The sequence below is a fragment of the Mesoplodon mirus genome, assembly GCF_964341445.2.
Source record: "Mesoplodon mirus genome assembly, chromosome: 11".
In the NCBI taxonomy this organism is placed as follows: domain Eukaryota; kingdom Metazoa; phylum Chordata; class Mammalia; order Artiodactyla; family Ziphiidae; genus Mesoplodon; species Mesoplodon mirus.
This window is the reverse complement of record NC_138987.1, coordinates 78,165,934-78,184,924: the sequence shown is the minus strand read 5'-3', so window position 1 is coordinate 78,184,924 and position 18,991 is coordinate 78,165,934. Positions and strand designations below refer to the sequence as shown.

Sequence of the window (18,991 nt, the reverse complement as noted above, 5' to 3'; positions counted from 1 at the left end):
GCATGATCCAAAACACAGGTTTCCATAGGAATAATCGGAAACAAAGACCCAGAAAAGAGGGAGTTTTCTGGGACTGCACAGAAGAATAAGAATAGCAATCTGCTGTTTAACTGCTAATAGTATGAGTCAAATTTCCATCTTTATTAAATTCTGACTTGCCCATGGCTTCAGCTATTTTAGCGGCAAGCTAATTTAATGAGTTCTGATCAATCTATGTTAATTTTCATGGCTAGGTCAAAAGATTCAAAAAAACAGGGAAAATCCTGTGCTTTAAAGTTTTTCCTGTACCCTGGCAGATCAGCTCGGTGCTTTGTGACCACCTAGAGGGGTGGGATAGGGAGGATGGGAGGGAGATGCAAGAGGGAGGAGATATGGGGACATATGTATACGTATAGCTGATTCACTTTGTTATAAAGCAGAAACTAACATACGTTTTAAAGCAATTATCCTCCAATAAAGATGTTTAAAAAAAAAAAAAAGATTTTCCTGTACCCTTCAAAACATTTCTGAGAGGCAGTGTCCCCTGGGCTTCCTCCCATGCTTGTGCTGTAATAAATTCCTATCACACACCCAGAGCAGGGAGAGTCAGAGCAGCAGAAGGTAGAGCTCTCCTCCCCCAGAAAACCGAGGGGCCTGCACTCTGATGCCTAGGGCTCTTCCATCAGGGAAGCAGCAATATGTCTGCACTTCTTAATGGAGGCTTCAGAGCCTCACCCCCTCCTTCCAAGTAACAGCAGACAGCAGGGCTTCTACTTGCTTCTTCCAGCTACTCCCTTCTCATCTGATCTAATATAAAGAAGGAAGGGAAAGAAGAAGAGAAGGAAGGAGGCAGGAGGAAGGGAGACGGGGAAGGAAAAAGAAAGAAGGAGGGAAACGAGTGTGGGCGGGTGTCACAAAGAGCCCACTCCGGTGCTTCACTTCTCCAGCGATCCCCCTGCAACAGGTGACGCCGGATGGTGAAAACACGCAAGGTCAAGGAGCACAGCCCAGTACCTCATCAAGGACCACACAGCTCGAGGAGACACAGGGAATCCACTGCTCTTGGGTTCAGGTGGCAATGGAGTGTGGCAGCCACCCCAAGCTCCTTTGTGAGGGAACCGCTGCTGCTTCCCGTTCTCCCGGAGAGGGTGCGCTGGCGGTGCGGTGGGCAGGGAGCTCCCGGGCCGCTGTGGGCTGCGCTGATGGACGACCCCGTTGCTCCTAATTGTGCACGGAATGGAGGGGAAACAAAGTTAGACAGAATGACAAGACCTGCAACAAGGAACAGCAATCCCTTGTCCCATAGCCAAGCCCTGTTCCATGGAAGCAACCGTCCACAAGTCTTTTAGCTCTTCTGTTTCTGGTATTCATCCCAATATTTTAAAAATAAGATTAAATTATAATATTATTTCTAATTTTAGAACTTGTCTTATTGACTTGCTACCATAGAAGATGAGGACTCAGTACCTTTTACGTGGTCACCAATACACACACACACACACACACACACACACACACGCACATTCACAACCACCCTCTTCTCTTCTCATCTTCCACATATATTTCTCTCATGATAAATATAATTTGAATTCTCCTAACTCAGTTGAAGTGATATTCTGGATTTACATTATTATGATCTTGTGAAATGTTGTTCACAGCTGATCCACCCCAATGTGTTCTCACATTTTCCTTCATGAATCTTCTGAGATGATATAATTCATAACCACCAGCTGGGCAAAAATTTTAAAGTCTGATACGACCAAGTGATGGGGAGAATGTCGAACAAAGGGGATTCTCATCCACTGCTACACTCCAGTCATTTCAAAAGCAATGTCTCTTGCTCACAGTGAACAAGTGAAATCACAGTTCACAATGAGATCAACACCGTGAACGTGTATCCATCTGTGGCCCCAGCAACACTTCTGTGGTTATGCCCCAGAAGGTACGTGCACACAAAGGTTTCCTGCAGCATGCTATATAATAGCCAAACATGTAAAAATAACCTAAATTCAAAATCCAGAAGGATGGATAAATTGTGATAATTAAATACTACACAACAGTTAAAATGAATGAACTATAGCCACATGTATCCACATTGATGGATCTCAAAATCCAATGTTAAATGAAAAGAAAAGCAAGTGACACCATTTATATAAAGTCTGCAAGTATGTAAACAATGCTATTTGATATTCAGTGGTATATACTTATGAAGTAATAACAAGAAAACAGCCCTAGAAATGAAAAAGGCCAAATTCAAGATCATGGTTATTTCTAGGGAGAGGGTAGGGACTGGGGTCAGGGAACGTTATCCTCTGCGAGGTGGCAATTATATGCAAATTTTTTAAAAAGAAAAAAATTTAACTTTCAGGAGCTGCTCTTTCACTGAAAATGTTTCTTCCTAAAGGTGATGTCTCATAAAAGAAACCTAACTCTGTTCGTGTGGCCCAATCTTAAAATTTAGGAATAAATTGCTCTTCATGTAGGAGAGGGCTTCTAACACTTGTTTCTGTTGTTTCTTTCCTGTTTCCTGAATCATACAATGAAAAGACCTCAAGAACAACCTAGTACCGAGATGTTTATTCTAAATGAGCAGATAAGATTTGTGTGTACGTTATTCTGGGAAAAGGGGACACGATTCTGTGAGATTCTCAAAGGGGTCAGGAGCCCCCAGTACACACAGATCCTCTGAGCTGGTCTCCTGGTACGAATGTGAGCCCAGGCTCTGAGCTGCAGATGCCCTGTGGGGTCTCCAAATCCCTGTCCTGTGTGCTCCATGGAGGCTCAGGGGTAGCCCTGTGGCTCTGGAGTCACACAGACAGAAGTCCCAGTAGGGGATGGGTGACTCTGGAGAGGTTACTTTCTATGCCTGCCTGAATTCTCTCCTCTGTAAAACGAGGGTAAAAGTTGTTGTGAGCGATCAGTGACTTCATACCTGTAAATGGCGTGGCCCAGTGCTTGGCACACAGCCTGCACTCAAGAGATACTGTTATCGACCAGATCTCCCTGTTACCGGCTTTCAGTTCCTTCTCACCACTTTCACAACTGTACTCAGTTACTCGCGTAACTACTTATGTAACGTCTGTCTTCCCCAGTATTGCTCTCTGAGGGAAGGAATCTTAACTGTCTTATTCTTGGCCAGGCACAGAATGAGAATGTGTTTAGTGGGCGGAAAGAATGAATGCCTCCACCTATGCAGAGATGCTGGTGGTTGTGAGAGCTACAAGTTACTAAAACAAAGAAACCCCACCGACTATGAGCTATGCAACATCCAAGCTACATATCAGCAGTATTGTTTTTTTCATAGAATAGAACTTCTGGCAGTTTGGTATAAGGAAGGTCAAGAACAATTACTAAAGGAATAAAAAAGACAATTATTCTCTTTGAAAAAAGCCTAGCTCAACAGTGACCAGATGAAGAAAAAAGGAGCGGGCTGGAGAGACCTAAGACCAGAGGAGATATGACTTCAAAGATGAGCGTAAACAAGAATGCTGCCTGCCATCACATTATCAGCCACTGCAGCCGGCCTGGAAGGTGCGCCCTGAGGGGAATTCAGGATGGAGAAAAATAGCATACCTAGAGAGCTGAGATGCATATCAAAGGAACAATTTTAATGAGCCCAGACTCTTGCATCTTCCCATATATAGAAAAGCACTGAAATCATTAACTTGAGATGCCTGATTTTTTTGTGATTAGCACTAATCTTTTGAGTTTCGACTATATAGTTGTTTTTTTATTTTTCTTCAGCAAAAACTCATACATCCCGGCTCCTCCCTTACCTCAGAGCTATCGAGAGGCTGCCTTCCCAGGCTACAGTCCTTAGCAATGTCCCCAAATAAAACATAATTCTCAACCCACAAGTTGTGTGTTTTATTTCAGTTGATATGAGTTTAAAATATCTCTGGACTGAACCAAAGGCAAGGCTCTGCAGGCACTTGCCACATCTTCTGCTGTCAGTAGAGCGAAGCAGAAAGACGATGGGAGGCAGATACAAAGAGGATGCCAGAAGAAAGTGGAAAGCCAGAGGGGTGGATAGGCTGCTCTCTAAATAGTAAGGTCAGCAATGCAATTACTGCTGTGGGTGGAGAGGATACGGAGGAAAGGCATTCTCATATAAGCCTAGGGGAGGTGCTTTGGCTCACAGCTTTCTTGGCTTGAGCTTGGATCAAAATAATAACTGGGCTCCTTCCTTTTACACGCCTCTGAGATTTACAGAGAGCCAACAGAGCACTAAAATCTACTTAAATTATCCCCAAGTACGACGCCCAGGCAGGAAGGTGATCAGAATTTAATGACTCACCTCAGCTTGTCACCACTCACTAGCACTGCTCTTATCTTTAAGTCAAGAAGCATAAAGAGGTAGGGAATGGGCTAAAAAGACAGGACTTTTTTTTTAAGATAAAATTCTTCATCGGACAAGGCCGGAGAATAAATCAGTTACATTTATTAAAAGTTCAAATGTAAGGGCCTTATAATTAGTGAAAAATAGTGTCTGCATGTCAAATTGTTAGTAATTATGGATTTGATAGAGGAAGAAAATTATAGTATGTACTTGGACTTTTAATATGCCTTAGTCACTCTTATCATCTATAATCCACAGGATAATATGAATGTACCTTAATATTTTTTAATGAAAATAGGCTACTAAATAAACTTGTTCTTTAACTTGAATATGACCTGTAATTATTCCTGTATGGTTTAGACTGCCCCGCTGTGGAATTCCAAAAGGCCCCTTCCAAAAACTCTTAGGTAAAAGCATCATCCCTAGAGCAAGTAAACGACTCGAATTTAACATTTGAAGGCAGAAATTCAAGTCAAGCTGTTAACAGACTGTTACCATTTGTAACTACTCCACTGTGTGAATCAAGATTTCTCAGTAGTATGCAACCAAAACAATCTGGCGATATAAACTTGCAATTAGCATTGATACTTTTCAATTCCAAATTTGGGGCTCACAAAAACTTTATAGTCCTCATGGATTTTCATAAAAGTGTGAAGAGTTTAAACATATATAATGCATTTATCCTAAGGAAATAAGCCTTACTATATGATAGTCTAAGATGAGGTTACATTTAACAAAATGTTATATCTCTATTTTTTTAATGAGAGTTTGAAAACTATTGATTTAAGCAACTCTTCTCTGCACATCATGGACTGCTTGACAACAAAACTTTAAAACGACTTACGATTTATCATGATTGTGGGATAAAGAAAAGAGATCATAAACCAAGCACACGCCGAACACCGTGATGCCTGTCTCTTTCACCAGCATCGCGCAGGTCCCCAGAAACAGACTGAGTAGCAGGAAGAAGGGAGAAGCCGTGGGAGGGAAACATTCCCCAACACAACACTGGTCCACACTCCTGAAAAACAAGGTTGAGTTGCTTTTACTCTAAGAAGAAATGTGGGTCGCTAAGAAATAACCACCTTTTAAAGATAAGATCTAGCACCAATTTCGTTGTATTCTAAGTAAGTAGGTGAGCAAAGATTTCTTCAAGAATGTTCATAACAGTATTATTTAAAATTCGCAAAGATGGAAAAAAGTAAATGTCCAACAATGCTGAATTTGGTACTTAAATTAAGGCATATATAAATTCTGGTAAATTATGGCATATAACAAAGGAACACTAAAAAGCCATTTAAAATGCTACCATAGAGATGTATTTAGTGACATGGAAAGATGTTTAGGTGAATATGTTTTCAGTGAATACTACAGGTTACTAAGCCACATGCATGAATTCTGGAGCCAGGTTCCCTGGGTTCAAATCACAGCTCTGCTCTTAACTAACAGGGTAACATGGGGCAGGTCAGTTGCTTCCCTGTGCCTCACTTCCCTCATGTGTGAAATGGGATCATGGTGTTGTAGGGAAGATTCAGTAAATGACTTATTACATGTTAAGTGTTTATCATTATTATCATTTTTGTGAAGGTATTTTATATGCTTCTGTACAAAGAAATCAGTGGATATATACCAAAACACAATCATCATTTCTGTGATGAAAATACACATGTTTTAGTCTTTTTCTTTTCTTCTGGCTAATCTGTTTTTTTTTTTTAATTGAGGTACAGCTGATTTACAATGTTGTATTAGTTTCTAAACTGTAGTTTTAAATTTATTTTTCATGAGAATGTATTAGGTAAAGCTTTTTTTTTTCTCAGCATAATTTCCAGCAGAGATTTTCTAAAACTCTCCAGTTGCTGTAAAGTCTTTTTTCACCTTACAAAACAGAGTCAGCACCACACCAAGAAATTCCACTGTTCCTTCCGTAGGTGGCACACCAATTTGCTCCTACTCTTTTGAAGGCCAGTATATCTGAAGTGGTGACGTCTTACCCTTATTGTTATGTCTTAGAACAATCACCTAAATTATATGCCAAATTTGTAGGAGACAGGCTTTTTCTCCGAAGCTGGTTTATAGCTTAAAATTACTCAAAGTGCGAATGGCCTGCACAACAGAAAGCTGTAACAATGTGGCTTATTATCACACAGATATGGATATGCTGCGGGCCCACTCATGTTCCCAAATTTATCAACACAGAGGAGAAGCCTGAGAGATCAAGTTCAAACTCAAAAGCGATTATTAATCTTGTTCTAACACCAGAGCAAATAGGAAACAACTGTTGAATTTGGGTTTATATTTTTAGTATTTTCACAACACTCTTTTATATACCTAGCAATGCAGTGGGAGATTACAAAGCCAGGACTAGAAGCCTGGTACTATATTAAGAAGAGACTCTGGTCTTAAAGCAAAACTTCATAAAGCTTAATTCAGTCCATCTTTGACCCAAGGTCTAAACTGGTTTACAAAAAGGTTTCTCAGTTTCAGCACTACTGGTATTTTAGGGAAGATGACTCTTTGTTACAAGGGCTGCCCCGCACACTGTAGAATCCTTGGCCTCTACTCATGTGCCAGCTGTGCCTCTCCAGTTGTGATGAGCAAAAGTATCTCCAGACATTGCAAATGTCCCCCCGGGACAAGGTGGGCAAATTTGCCCCCTATTGAAAACCACTGGTTTAAAACAGTGTTCCTTGGAGTCACTGGGTTTTATAAGATTATAGGCCAGTGAACTGACCCAGAGATCAAGGTTCACAAATCCTTAACCAGGCATCCCTCCAGGAAGCAGGGCAATGTGGCTCACTGGCTCCCTTTCTCCTGGGCCACCCTCTGAGTCACCTGCTCCCACTACATTTTTTTTTTTTTTAATAAACAATGACTACAATGACGTGAGGTGGGAAATGGGAACAGGGATTTTATTACTTAATTTATTTATTTTTGCTGTGTTGGGTCTTCATTTCTGTGCGAGGGCTTTCTCTAGTTGTGGCAAGCGGGGGCCACTCTTCATCGCGTTGCGCGGGCCTCTTACTATCGCAGCCTCTCTTGTTGCGGAGCACAGGCTCCAGACACGCAGTCTCAGTAGTTGTGGCTCACGGGCCTAGTTGCTCCGAGGCATGTGGGATTCTCCCAGACCAGGGCTCGAACCTGTGTCCCCTGCATTAGCAGGCAGATTCTCAACTGCTGCGCCACCAGGGAAGCCCTACATTCATTTTTTACCCACCCCTTTCCCTATGACGATATGTCACGACTCAGGTGAAAATCTGATCAAGTTAGGGGAAAAAGGGCAATATAATGGGAAATTGTTTTACTGTTTTTCAGTCTACCAAAGCAAGAAGCTTCTGTATTTTGATGAAAGGATGTGCAAATTGGAAAATCACAGTTGAGAAATACTACTTTCAATTCAGCCTTGTTATTTTAAGCTTTGAGCTACATTAATGAGGATAATAAAGAGGAAAAAACCAACACAAAACGTAGGACCAAAATGAAAAGGAGAAATTAAACAAATCATAGTTAAATAGAAGAGAGGACTAGACCCAGTATATTTTGGCTCAGAGGTAAGATTTCAAATTCCATTCTCAGTAAGAAACTACAAGTAAGAGAAATCAAGAAGCAAGAGCTTATCTTCCCAGCACTGGGAGAGCAGTCCTTTTAAAAGGCTATGACGTGGCTCAGAATGCGGCTGGAAGAGAGAACAGCCTAGCTTTTGGTAAGGAGAGGGTTTCCTATCCCAAGTCTCCAGGAAGCTCACTGGGCATTTCACTGGCAAGAAGCCTCCCTCCTCTCTCAGGCAGGAGCTCAGAGTCAACACACACACATACACACGCGCGCGCGCACGCACGCACACACACACACACACACACACACACACACACACACACACTGGAAACTCCCAGGGGACAGCATGACTGTAAACAGATAAGGGCATTCTTAGCCATACGTACCTACTGTAGGAGAGAAAGGCTAACAGAAACAGCAAGCATGCCAACACGTCAGCTCTGCCAACAATTCCGGCCACCTAGAAAGTGTGAAAAAATAAAAACCTCAGAAAACCACTTTCAGAAACCCATTACAGAAATGTTACTTGTTTTCAGAGGAATGAAAGGAATAATAAATGAGAAAACACATTATTCTTTAAATTCTGATATACGACTAACCACTTCTGGTTATATTTAACAATCATTTTAAAGAAGGAGAAAAAGAGGAAGGAAAGGGCAAGATTCTCATGCTTAACTTCATTTTTAACCTTTCTTCTATTGAAGATCAATTCACAGCATCAAAGTATATTCATTTACTGGTTTTTTTCAAAAATATTTTTTTGAGCAATGACTGAGTTCTGGACACTGTGCTAGTCTTTGGGCACCAGAGTGCTAATGGAACAGAGGATGCTTACAGAGCACTAGGAAAACAATAAGACAAGAATGGGAAGGAGTATGAACTCATCATCGCTATGTGTGAGTGTACGTGCATGCGCCTATGTGTTTCTTAGCAACATCACCAAAAGGGTCTGAAAGCAAAATACCCCAGTAGCAAAGAGCCATCCTGGCACTAACCACAGGCCATTTATCCACTAAAGAGAACATGGGCCCCTTGGAGATGCAGCTGATTCCAGGGTTGAGACTCAGGAGATACAAGAGCACTTGGATCATCTTCTCATGTCAGAAAGTAAGTGCTCAAAAAATGACAGGTACATGTCAGTAGGACACAGAAGCCAGTAACAATGGGCTCCCACTGACCAAATATGCAACAATTTGAACATCATAATAAATAAGGACAGCAATAAATGATAAACCATTGTCAATTATAATATTAAGACAAATATATTAATAACACTGTATATTATATATAATCCTAATATAAATTTTATATTACATTTAAAGATATAAATAATATAATAGAAAGACACTGAAGACTGGTGACTGTTCAAAACTTAAGACTAAAGGAGGCTAAAAAGAAACAGTGACTAATGGCCTTGGTTTTAGAAAATATACAACGAAATTATTAAGGTGTAAAGGAGCATGAATTATGCAACCTGCTCTCAAATGCTTCAGAAAACAAGTAATATTTTTAGATATTGAAGGAGAAAGAGTGGAAGGATGATAAAACATATGCTGCAAAATGTTAAAAATTGGTGACTCTGGATAAGGAGTATAAGGTCACTACATTTTTTAAGCTTGAAATTATTTTTTTATTGTGTTACTTCAGAAACGGACTGAAATGGAAGAAGGTGTGGTGACAGATGGCTATTTATAAATCTTTGTATTATTTCACTACTCAAAACATGTGTACATTTCTCTTAATTTTTTGAAATCCAGGAAATAAAACTGTAAAGGAAAAAAACAGAGTATGGTTCAAAGAATGCTTCAAAGAAAAGGTCACATGTGGGAAGAATTCGCAAGGGAAATGAACAGACTTGACATTCAGGCACAGAAAATAGCCTTACCCAAATCACAGAAGACCTGAAGCCCATGGTGTGTCAGAGAATCAATCACCAATTAATAGTGGAAAATAGATTTCTGGGAAATATACCTATAAATATCTTCATATAATAAGCAAGTTTTTCAGTCATAAAGGAGAGGCAATGATACACACATGGAGCTAGACCAGGGGTCCCCAATCCCCGGGCCACGGATGGTAGTGGTCTGTGTCCTGTTAGGAACCGGGCCACACAGCAGGAGGTGAGCGGCGGGTGAGCGAGCGAAGCTTCATCTGTATTTACAGCCGCTCCCCATCGCTCGCATTACCACCTGAGCTCCGCCTCCTGTCGGATCAGCTGCGGCATTAGATTCTCAAAGGGGAAGAACCCTACTGTGAACTGTGCGTGCGAGGGATCTAGGTTGCGCGCTCCTTATGAGAATCTAACGCCTGACGATCTGAGGTGGAGCCGAGGTGGTGATGCTAGCGCTGGGGAGCGGCTGCAAATACAGGTTATCATTAGCAGAGAGGTTTGCCTGCACAGAGACCATAATAAATCAACTGCTTGCAGACTCATATCAAAACCCTATCAGTGAGTAGCAACTGAAAGCTCAGGGCTCCCACTGATTCTGCATGATGGTGAGTTGCATACTTACTTCATTATATATCACAACAGAATAATAATAGAAACAAAGTGCACAGTAAACGTAATGCGCTTGAATCTTCCTGAAACCATCCCCCACCCCAGGTCTGTGGAAAAATTGTCTTCCACGAAACCAGTCCCTGGTGCCAAAAAGGTTGGGGACCGCTGAGCTAGACCATCCAAGGCTTGAATACAGGCTCCTCTAACCAACTGAGGGAGATTCAACTTTGTTATCTTTAAGGTCTGAGATTTGGTTTTGTTATCTTTTTTTTTTTTTTTTTTTTTTTGCGGTACGCGGGCCTCTCACTGTTGTGGCCTCTCCTGTTGCGGAGCACAGGCTCCGGACGCGCAGGCTCAGCGGCCATGGTTCACGGGCCCAGCCGCTCCACAGCATGTGGGATCTTCCCGGACCGGGGCACAAACCCGTGTCCCCTGCATGGGCAGGCGGACTCTCAACCACTGCACCACCAGGGAAGCCTGGTTTTGTTATCTTTAACGTGAGTATTACACCCCCTAACTCACGTTACTGTTGTAATAAGTAAGATGATATATACAAAGTGCCCACTCATTGTTAATGCCCCTCTTTCTTCCTTTTCCCTGCAGAGAAAGGAGGTGAGACTCTTAACAGTGAGACGGGTTTTTCTGCGTGATGTATGGAAACCATCTTTTTACTTTAAGGTTTACATGTATGATATTTTATGTTAACTTTATTAGATAATCCAATACGTCTATTAGTGACAGCGTGGTTTCACCTCAGTGCCAAGGCCCAGCTCAGACTCACAGTACGTAAAGCAACAACTGCACATGGTCCACCTGTGAAGCCCAGGCCTGCTCAGGCTACAGCACCGCCTCTTTGAGCACTGAGCTCAGCATCACCAGCAAGGCTTCTGGGAGGTTAAACAGAGAGCCCAGCTTGCCAGCAACAAAGTCCTGGGATAAGGCCCAGGTGTCTGGGCCCAGGGGGACACCCATCACAGCACTACTGCTGTGGCCAACTCAGACAACGGCAGGACTCGCAAGCTGATATTGGGGGTGGCAAGCTGGAATGAGGCAATCACAAGCTAGGCGGGCATAACTAATGCCTTCAAGGTGCCTGAAGCCCTGCTTCTCAAAGTGTAGTCAGTTAGCTCTGCCGGGAAACAGCAGCAGCAATAGCAGCGTGTGCCAGCTGGACGTGCCCAGATTTGAAGAATGGAGTGTCCCTTGGAGCAGCAGCTCAGAGGGGGTGTTGAAATGTCAGTGCTAACACTGAGAGACGCTGCTGCCAGCTCCAAACCACCAAGCAGTCACTGAACACCTACTCTATAGCCCTGTTAGGCTGGGGTCTCTGGGGCAAGGGGGTTAGTGTCTTAAAACCAAGGTGCTTGTCATCAACTACTATCTGTCCAGACTAGCCACACAGTGAGTCAATTTGTCAACATTATCTTGTTCAGTAATTGCATGTTTCACGCCGGTCAACAAACATTTAACAAGTGCCTCCTATTTGCCAGGTATTATGCCAGCTGGAGGGATTAAACCTGCCCCAAGCAGTTAACATCTGGTGAGGAGTCAAACAGGGTATTAAGGGCTTCCCTGGTGGCACAGTGATTGAGAGTCCGCCTGCCGATGCAGGGGACACGGGTTCGTGCCCCGGTCCGGGAAGATCCCACATGCCGCGGAGCGGCTGGGCCCGTGAGCCATGGCCGCTGAGCCTGCACGTCCGGAGGCTGTGCTCCACAACGGGAGAGGCCACAGCAGTGAGAGGCCCGCGTACCGCAAAAAAAAAAAAAAAAAAAAAAAGAGAGTATTAAGAGGTTACAAGGAAACCACATGTATTGTAAAGAGGAGAAATCACTGCCATGAGAAGACTGAAGTCATTAATTTGGACTGTAGGATCTGGGAAGGCTTCGTGGAAAGGCTGGCCTTATTCACTGAGACTTAAAGGTCAAGCAAGGAGGACTTCAGGAAACTCAAGACAGGGGGATGTGAATCCTGGGCCAGAGAGGGAATGCAGAAGCATTCCAGGCAGAGGAAAGAGAGTCCTGAAAGCATACTGGGTGTTCCTGGAAGGGGAGGTTAAAGCGATGAGAGCATGGAATAAATAAAAAGGGGGTGGGAGTGGGCAACAGGAAGCAAAGATGGAACATCAAGTTGGCACCCCTTGGGCTTGATCCCATGACAATGTAGGCTGAACCTAGGATGCTGGGAAGTACAAAAGGACTTGGTCAAAAATACAAAGAGATGGAGAGCATGTATTTCTTCCCTTAAGCTTCAGGTTTCCATCACCAAGCAGGTAGCTGTAACCTGGGAACTGTATTCCTTTAACAAATATTCAAACATTTGAAAAAAAAAATCAGTGAACATAATTGAATAGAATTCAAATAATGTAACATTCAGATCTCCTAGCAGGCTTAACAGAATCACATGTGGAAACTGCCAAGTAAGGACTTAATTTGCCCCCAAAACTTGTTATTTCTTGGACTATCACTATTATATTATATTTATTAATTATTTTACCTGCAAAATGCATTCTACTGGTGACAGACTGAGCCAGGAACACACACTTAACACATGGCAACAGCTGAAAGCCAAACTGGCTGATTAGATCATGACCAGTTTTCTCCTACGTACTCTTGTCCCAGCTGTGGAAACGTCAACCCTAACCTTCAACTCCATGTGTCAGCGTTTCTTGCTCTTGCTTTTTTGTTTGTTTTTTTTGTTTGTTTTTTGGGCGGTACGCAGGCCTCTCACTGTTGTGGCCTCTCCCGTTACGGAGCACAGGCTCCGGACGTGCAGGCTCAGCGGCCATGGCTCACGGGCCCAGCCGCTCCGTGGCATGTGGGATCTTCCCGGACCGGGGCACGAACCCGTGTCCCCTGCATCGGCAGGCAGACTCTCAACCACTGCGCCACCAGGGAAGCCCTCTTGCTCTTGCTTTTGACTGGACAGAAGTGCATTCCTTCAAACAGTAATGTCTCTATGATGATTGTTAAGTTTTAATTCTCATAGGAGAATTACAATGATTTCCCCATTTTCCCAATTTCTCTGATTTTTCTCATGATTCGGGGTTCAGAAAAACATAAATTTCCCGAGAAATATACTGTCAGGAAACCCAAGAATCACAAGGCCTTCAATGAGGAAAGCTCTAGGTCTACCTTATTCACTGCTATAGCCCTGCACGGATTGACTGTATTATAGTCACTCAAATATTTGTTGAAAAATTACATAAATAAATGAATCTATTCCTCTCTACTTAAACTGGAAATAACTTTTCCCTTCGCTGGAATTTCAGTTTTATTACAACATATTGCTTTGTCTTGTACGTATTTATGTGTATGCTCTTTGGCTTTTCTAAGAGCTTATGAACAAACTGTGGGTAGGGACCCCACTGCCCACCTACATACCCCCTTGGCACCTAGCAGAGGGCCTGCACTAAGCAAGCACTCATTTAACAATTTGTTGGTTACATAATTAAGAAAGCAAATCCTTAATCATATCAACATGTTTACACTAAACCCTCCCCCTCAATTTAAGCCCTCCATCCTTCCTGCTGTAATTTATGGTCTCATTTTTGTTCTTGTTTAACAGAGGAGACATCCTACTAACTCCCTCTTTCATCACACTATGGTCTGTTTCTCTTTTTCTTAAATAATGTATCACTATGTTTTCATAACACACATTTCTTTTTCTCTATTTCCCTGCCCTCCTTTCTAGAAACCTGAACTAATATCTATAATTAAATAACAGTCTCCTGATTTTACTTTCCAGTATAGTTTATTATAAAGGTCAAATTTCTTTGCCTTCTTATGCCTCCCTCATCTCCTTGTGAATGCAAATAGTTTCTTTAAGATTTTTCCCTAAATAAATGTCTAGCTCTCAGGGTCCTTTGTCCCCATAACTGTGTTACCATGGATTTTTTTTTTTTTCCGATTAGTACAAAAGCTGCTTGAAACCTTTTTTTTTTTATTGGAGCATAACTGCTTTACAATGGTGTGTTAGTTTCTGCTGTATAACAAAGTGAATCAGCTATACATATACTATATCCCCATATCCCTTCCCTCTTGCGTCTCCCTCCCACCCTCCCTATCCCACCCCTCTAGGTGGTCACAAAGCACCGAGCTGATCTCCCTGTGCTATGCGGCTGCTTCCCACTAGCTATCTATTTTACATTTGGTAGTATATATATGTCAATGCCACTCTCTCAGTTCGTCCCGGTTTCCCCTTCCCCCTCCCCACGTCCTCAAGTCCATTCTCTATGTCTGTGTCTTTATTCCTGTCCTGCCCCTAGGTTCTTCAGAACCATTATTTTTTTTAGATTCCATATATATGTGTTAGTATACAGTATTTGTGAAACCCTTTCTTACAGGTCATTTTGCTAACAGGATTTTCCTTTTTTCTTAGAACTCCAGCTAGCTCATGATCACACTGCCCGAGATTACCTGCATTTTATGCTCTCCCTCTCTGCAAGCACAGAATAAGGACTGTTCTTATTCTACTCATTTGTTCTTTCCTACAAAAATTTTCTCCAAGACACTCTAAGCACGAATTTTTAACTCTACTTAAGAAATTATTTGTCAGAAACATAATATTGTCGACAGGCTTAGATTAAAACACTGCCACTGACCTGATGTCATATATTCTATACGGCTAGGAGTAGTGGTCCTTGATTATTTTTCTTCATCTAACAATCATATTGAAAACGTATGCATTGCTCTAATCTTTTAAAATTCACATCCAAAATTTTTCATCATAATTTTAAATAATTCAAAGGATCTAACTTCCTGTGCATTTTAGAAACTGACATTTTAAAATAACGCCATAATGGCCATAATGTTACTCTTTTAAATGTACCAAATGCACCTGAAACACACCACAGCAATTTGAAGCTCATCATGTTCCTCTTACATAAATATGAACAGGCTCTTCTTTAAATGATAGAAATTTTACACCCTTTCCCCTTAAACTCATATTTCCATTTTATTTCCCCCTCAGCATTTTTTCTTAATGTGTTATAGTTACATTTTTAAATATTCTATTTATTACCTCTCTCTGTAGTAAAAATACATATGCAATTAAATTTATTTTTTAAATTTCCTGTGATCAAAACACCTAAGTGCTGAATTTTCAATTTTGTATTATTAGTCCAATTACTATTATTTTCAATTATTAAACATGTCATAAGTTAGAAAAAATGATAAATAATTATTAAATATAAAAAATACACCTCTTAATAATACAGTTGCAGCAGCTTTCTTTTTAATAAATTCAGTTATCTATGACTGAATATTATTTTTTGTTAGAATAAGAAAGCATGCGGCATCAGTTCTATCCGTAGCTTTTGTATTTAAACACTGCTTACGGGCTTCCCTGGTGGCTCAGTGGTTGAGAGTCCGCCTGCCGATGCAGGGGACACGGGTTCGTGCCCCAGTCTGGGAAGATCCCACATGCCGCGGAGCGGCTGGGCCCGTGAGCCATGGCTGCTGAGCCTGCGCATTCGGAGCCTGGGCTCTGCAACAGGAGAGGCCACAACAGTGAGAGGCCCGCGTACCGAAAAAAAAAAAAAAAAACAAAAAAAAACAAAAAAACACTGCTTACATAAATGAGGACAGAAGTAGCCATGTTATACAGTGACTTAATTCTTTGAACACCCAAGTTATTTGAAAAATCGTAGTGATCTATCACCTTGCATAATGTTTAATGATCTACCAGCTGACAATTCTATCAGGTTCTCCTTTAATCTGGCTGAAAGCAAATAAATGAAGTGTACCCATCATTAGAGTTACCTGTTATTAGTTTCGTTTGCTTTCACATTTTCTCAGAAGTACAGCAAAAAGGCTTGACCGAGACTTTGCAAAGGACTATTACTTATACTTAATTGCAAAGGACTATTACTTATACTTAATAGTCTTCCACTTACAGGTACCTTGTTCAGTCCAAAATACCCAGAAAGGGCTGGGAAAACTACCCTTAAGAAAGTAATTTTTTATAAAATAATTTTCTTCTTTATCACTCGCTCGTTATCACTCTCACTTGTGTCAAAACCTTGAGCTTACAGATTTAGAATTTTGTTTGTGGCAAACGTCCATCATATGGCCTAACCATTCCTCATTATTAAACCAACTGGCCAAATCAGACTTCTTGTGTCAGATCAAATGAACATATTATGCATCCCCATGACAACCAGAATCTCACAGGCCACCACAGCCTACTTCTAATGCCATGCTGCATTCCTCACAGAAATATGTAAAGACAGAAGAAGACAGGAAGCCCTACTTTGGGTTTATGACGCCTTAATTAGAGGAGACTTGGCTGACACGAATATATCAAATTGTTTCATTGTAAGGTGCCTGTTTGTACCCCTGGGGTATAGTAAATGTATGCAAGACATTCCTTATTTTTCTTTAAATAAGAAAAAGGCAATTGAAAGGGGAACAGGGAGAGGAGAATCAATTTGACACCTTTCCCCCAGGTGTGCACTTAGACCCAGATGTGAACTGTAGGAAAGTGTCCGGATGCAATCTGAGCCTCTGGAAACAATTCTTTTAAAACTGTGGTACCCACATACCCCTTGGAAAGTCTTCATCCACCCCTATCAATACACATGAAATAAACCAACTGTGGTTATTGAGATGTGAAACAAGGTTAGCTGGATGACGCCATCTTGGTGCATGATTAAGTCCATATTTTAAATAAGAGCACAGATCTAAACTATATTTTCTAAATAAACTTCTCATTATCCACCAAATAACTACAATTCATACTAAATAACTTGGAAAATGGTTGGTAAGTCTCCTAAATGTGTCTAACTTGAAGAATGTTAGTTCAACATTTTATAGTCTCCCACCTAGCACTTACAGCTCGGCATCATGAATATTATAAACATAAAGCAGAGTGAGAAAAGGTTAAAAAATTGTAGAGCACGAACAATGACTCAGCGTAAGTATCTCAAAATGCCCCTTGCTGTTTAAAACACATTAGGACTTAAATTTTCTGCAAATAAAGAACTGTGGTCATTTATTACCACCTGTAATAATAACAGTGGTTATTTAGAAAAGCAGTGAAATCCTGAAGGTGCAGTAAAGGCCATTTGAACATTCAGAATGAAAAGCTGTCAAGCAGAATGATTTATATATAAACACTTTAGTAGAGCTTTAAATTTACATGGTTTCGAAAGGGGAAAAAGATCACTTTTTTGCTTTATTATTTCATTGAGTTCCAATGACACTTACCGCCTCTGTGTGAACGGGATGCACAGCAAAAAGCAATGCCGTAACGAAAGCAAGTCCACGATTCTTGAAGACAGTTTTGTCACAGGTGTACATCAGCACAAGGGTCACTAGGCAGTGTAAAATGACATTTACTGCATGAAAGTAGAATGGGTTCATGCCAGTCAAAAAGATGTTTAGCCTGTAAAAACAAACAAAAACCGAATTAGCTACAAACAGAACATAAGCACAAACAAAGGGAATCCATCAGTTTAAAAGATAAGTTATTCAATTAATTATTTTTAAATGATTCCCAATATCAGGTGATTCTGTACATTTGAGTATAATTTTTTTCCTATCTAAAAATTTTTCTATCTGCAGAAATCACTGCAAATGCAATACAATATTACTTCAGAAAACTGTGGCCTCGCTGAGAAGGCAGGCAGACAGGCATGCAACCCCTTTTTCCCTCATTGCCTGGCTGATGCAAACACCCCCCAGTATCATGGCCACCTCTTCCTAAGCAGCTGAGTGTTAGAGGCAAGTCCACAGTGCTGTGGGTCAGAGCCATGGCCACCACAGATTAGAAAGAGACCAGGAAACTGCGGCTGTGGTCAAGGTTGAGATAAACCAGGTATGACTGTGTTCTCTCACCCACGGTGCCACCAGGAACCAAATTTTCAGATAACGCACAAGGAATCATCATTAATTACCACTTCACAAGGGATCTTCAGGGCACCTATCCACAATTACCAGCTGTAGCAGAAATTATAAGGATGAGAAAGAACATAGCATTTCAGAATTTGTATTAAATGTTTTCTAACATAAATTCCTATAGATCTCAGAATCTGAATTCTAGGATTACGACAAAGAAACTAAAAAGAGAACCACAAAGAGAAGGGAAATTAATTGTTCAACATCTTAAAAAACACTTTTCTATGAGAGAAATGCACAACAGAGAGACTTCTGAAGGTAGCCTTTAATTTAAAAACAGGACAGAATGTCCCCAACTGAGTCTGTAGAGTTACAGAAAAGATACAATTGTATAGGGAATGGTTCTCTTGGGAGAGCATGCACACCCTAAGTGGTACTGCCTATAGTTGTCTAGACTCCAGCCCAGTTTACCAAAACAGTAATACCACATCTTTATTCTCATGCTCTTGATCTACTTCTCCTACATAAACACGTCCTGTTTGCCAAAAACAATTAAGAATCTAAAAGTCAACTTTAGCGATGGCATATGCATATTCTAAACACTTGACTTGATTCCTACACAGCTTTAACCTACAGAATTTTAAACATCTCAGGCTTTATTTGGACATATGAATCTAAATGTCATAGTCACTTAATCAACTCAATTTTCATTCCCACTGAAGTAATCATGGTCCTAACTAGGCCTAGAAAAAGGAATTGCTGTGAGGGATCCAACTCCAGGGCTCC

General features: G+C 41.2%; 1 protein-coding gene across 3 annotated transcripts in view; it reads right to left on the bottom strand.

The window, feature by feature from the left end:
- TMTC1 (transmembrane O-mannosyltransferase targeting cadherins 1) overlaps positions 1 to 18,991 on the bottom strand; it is a 290,711-nt gene that overhangs the window by 247,933 nt on the left and 23,787 nt on the right. For 2 of the 3 annotated variants that reach the window (XM_082634781.1, XM_082634782.1), the window contains exons 2-5: positions 17,576 to 17,753; positions 8,254 to 8,327; positions 5,163 to 5,339; positions 994 to 1,200 (exon numbers count right to left, since the gene is read on the bottom strand). In XM_082634781.1, coding sequence (XP_082490907.1) covers positions 994 to 1,200; positions 5,163 to 5,339; positions 8,254 to 8,327; positions 17,576 to 17,753 — 636 coding nt within the window. The remainder of the gene's footprint in view (positions 1 to 993; positions 1,201 to 5,162; positions 5,340 to 8,253; positions 8,328 to 17,575; positions 17,754 to 18,991) is intronic. The other variant, XM_082634783.1, reaches the window with a different exon arrangement.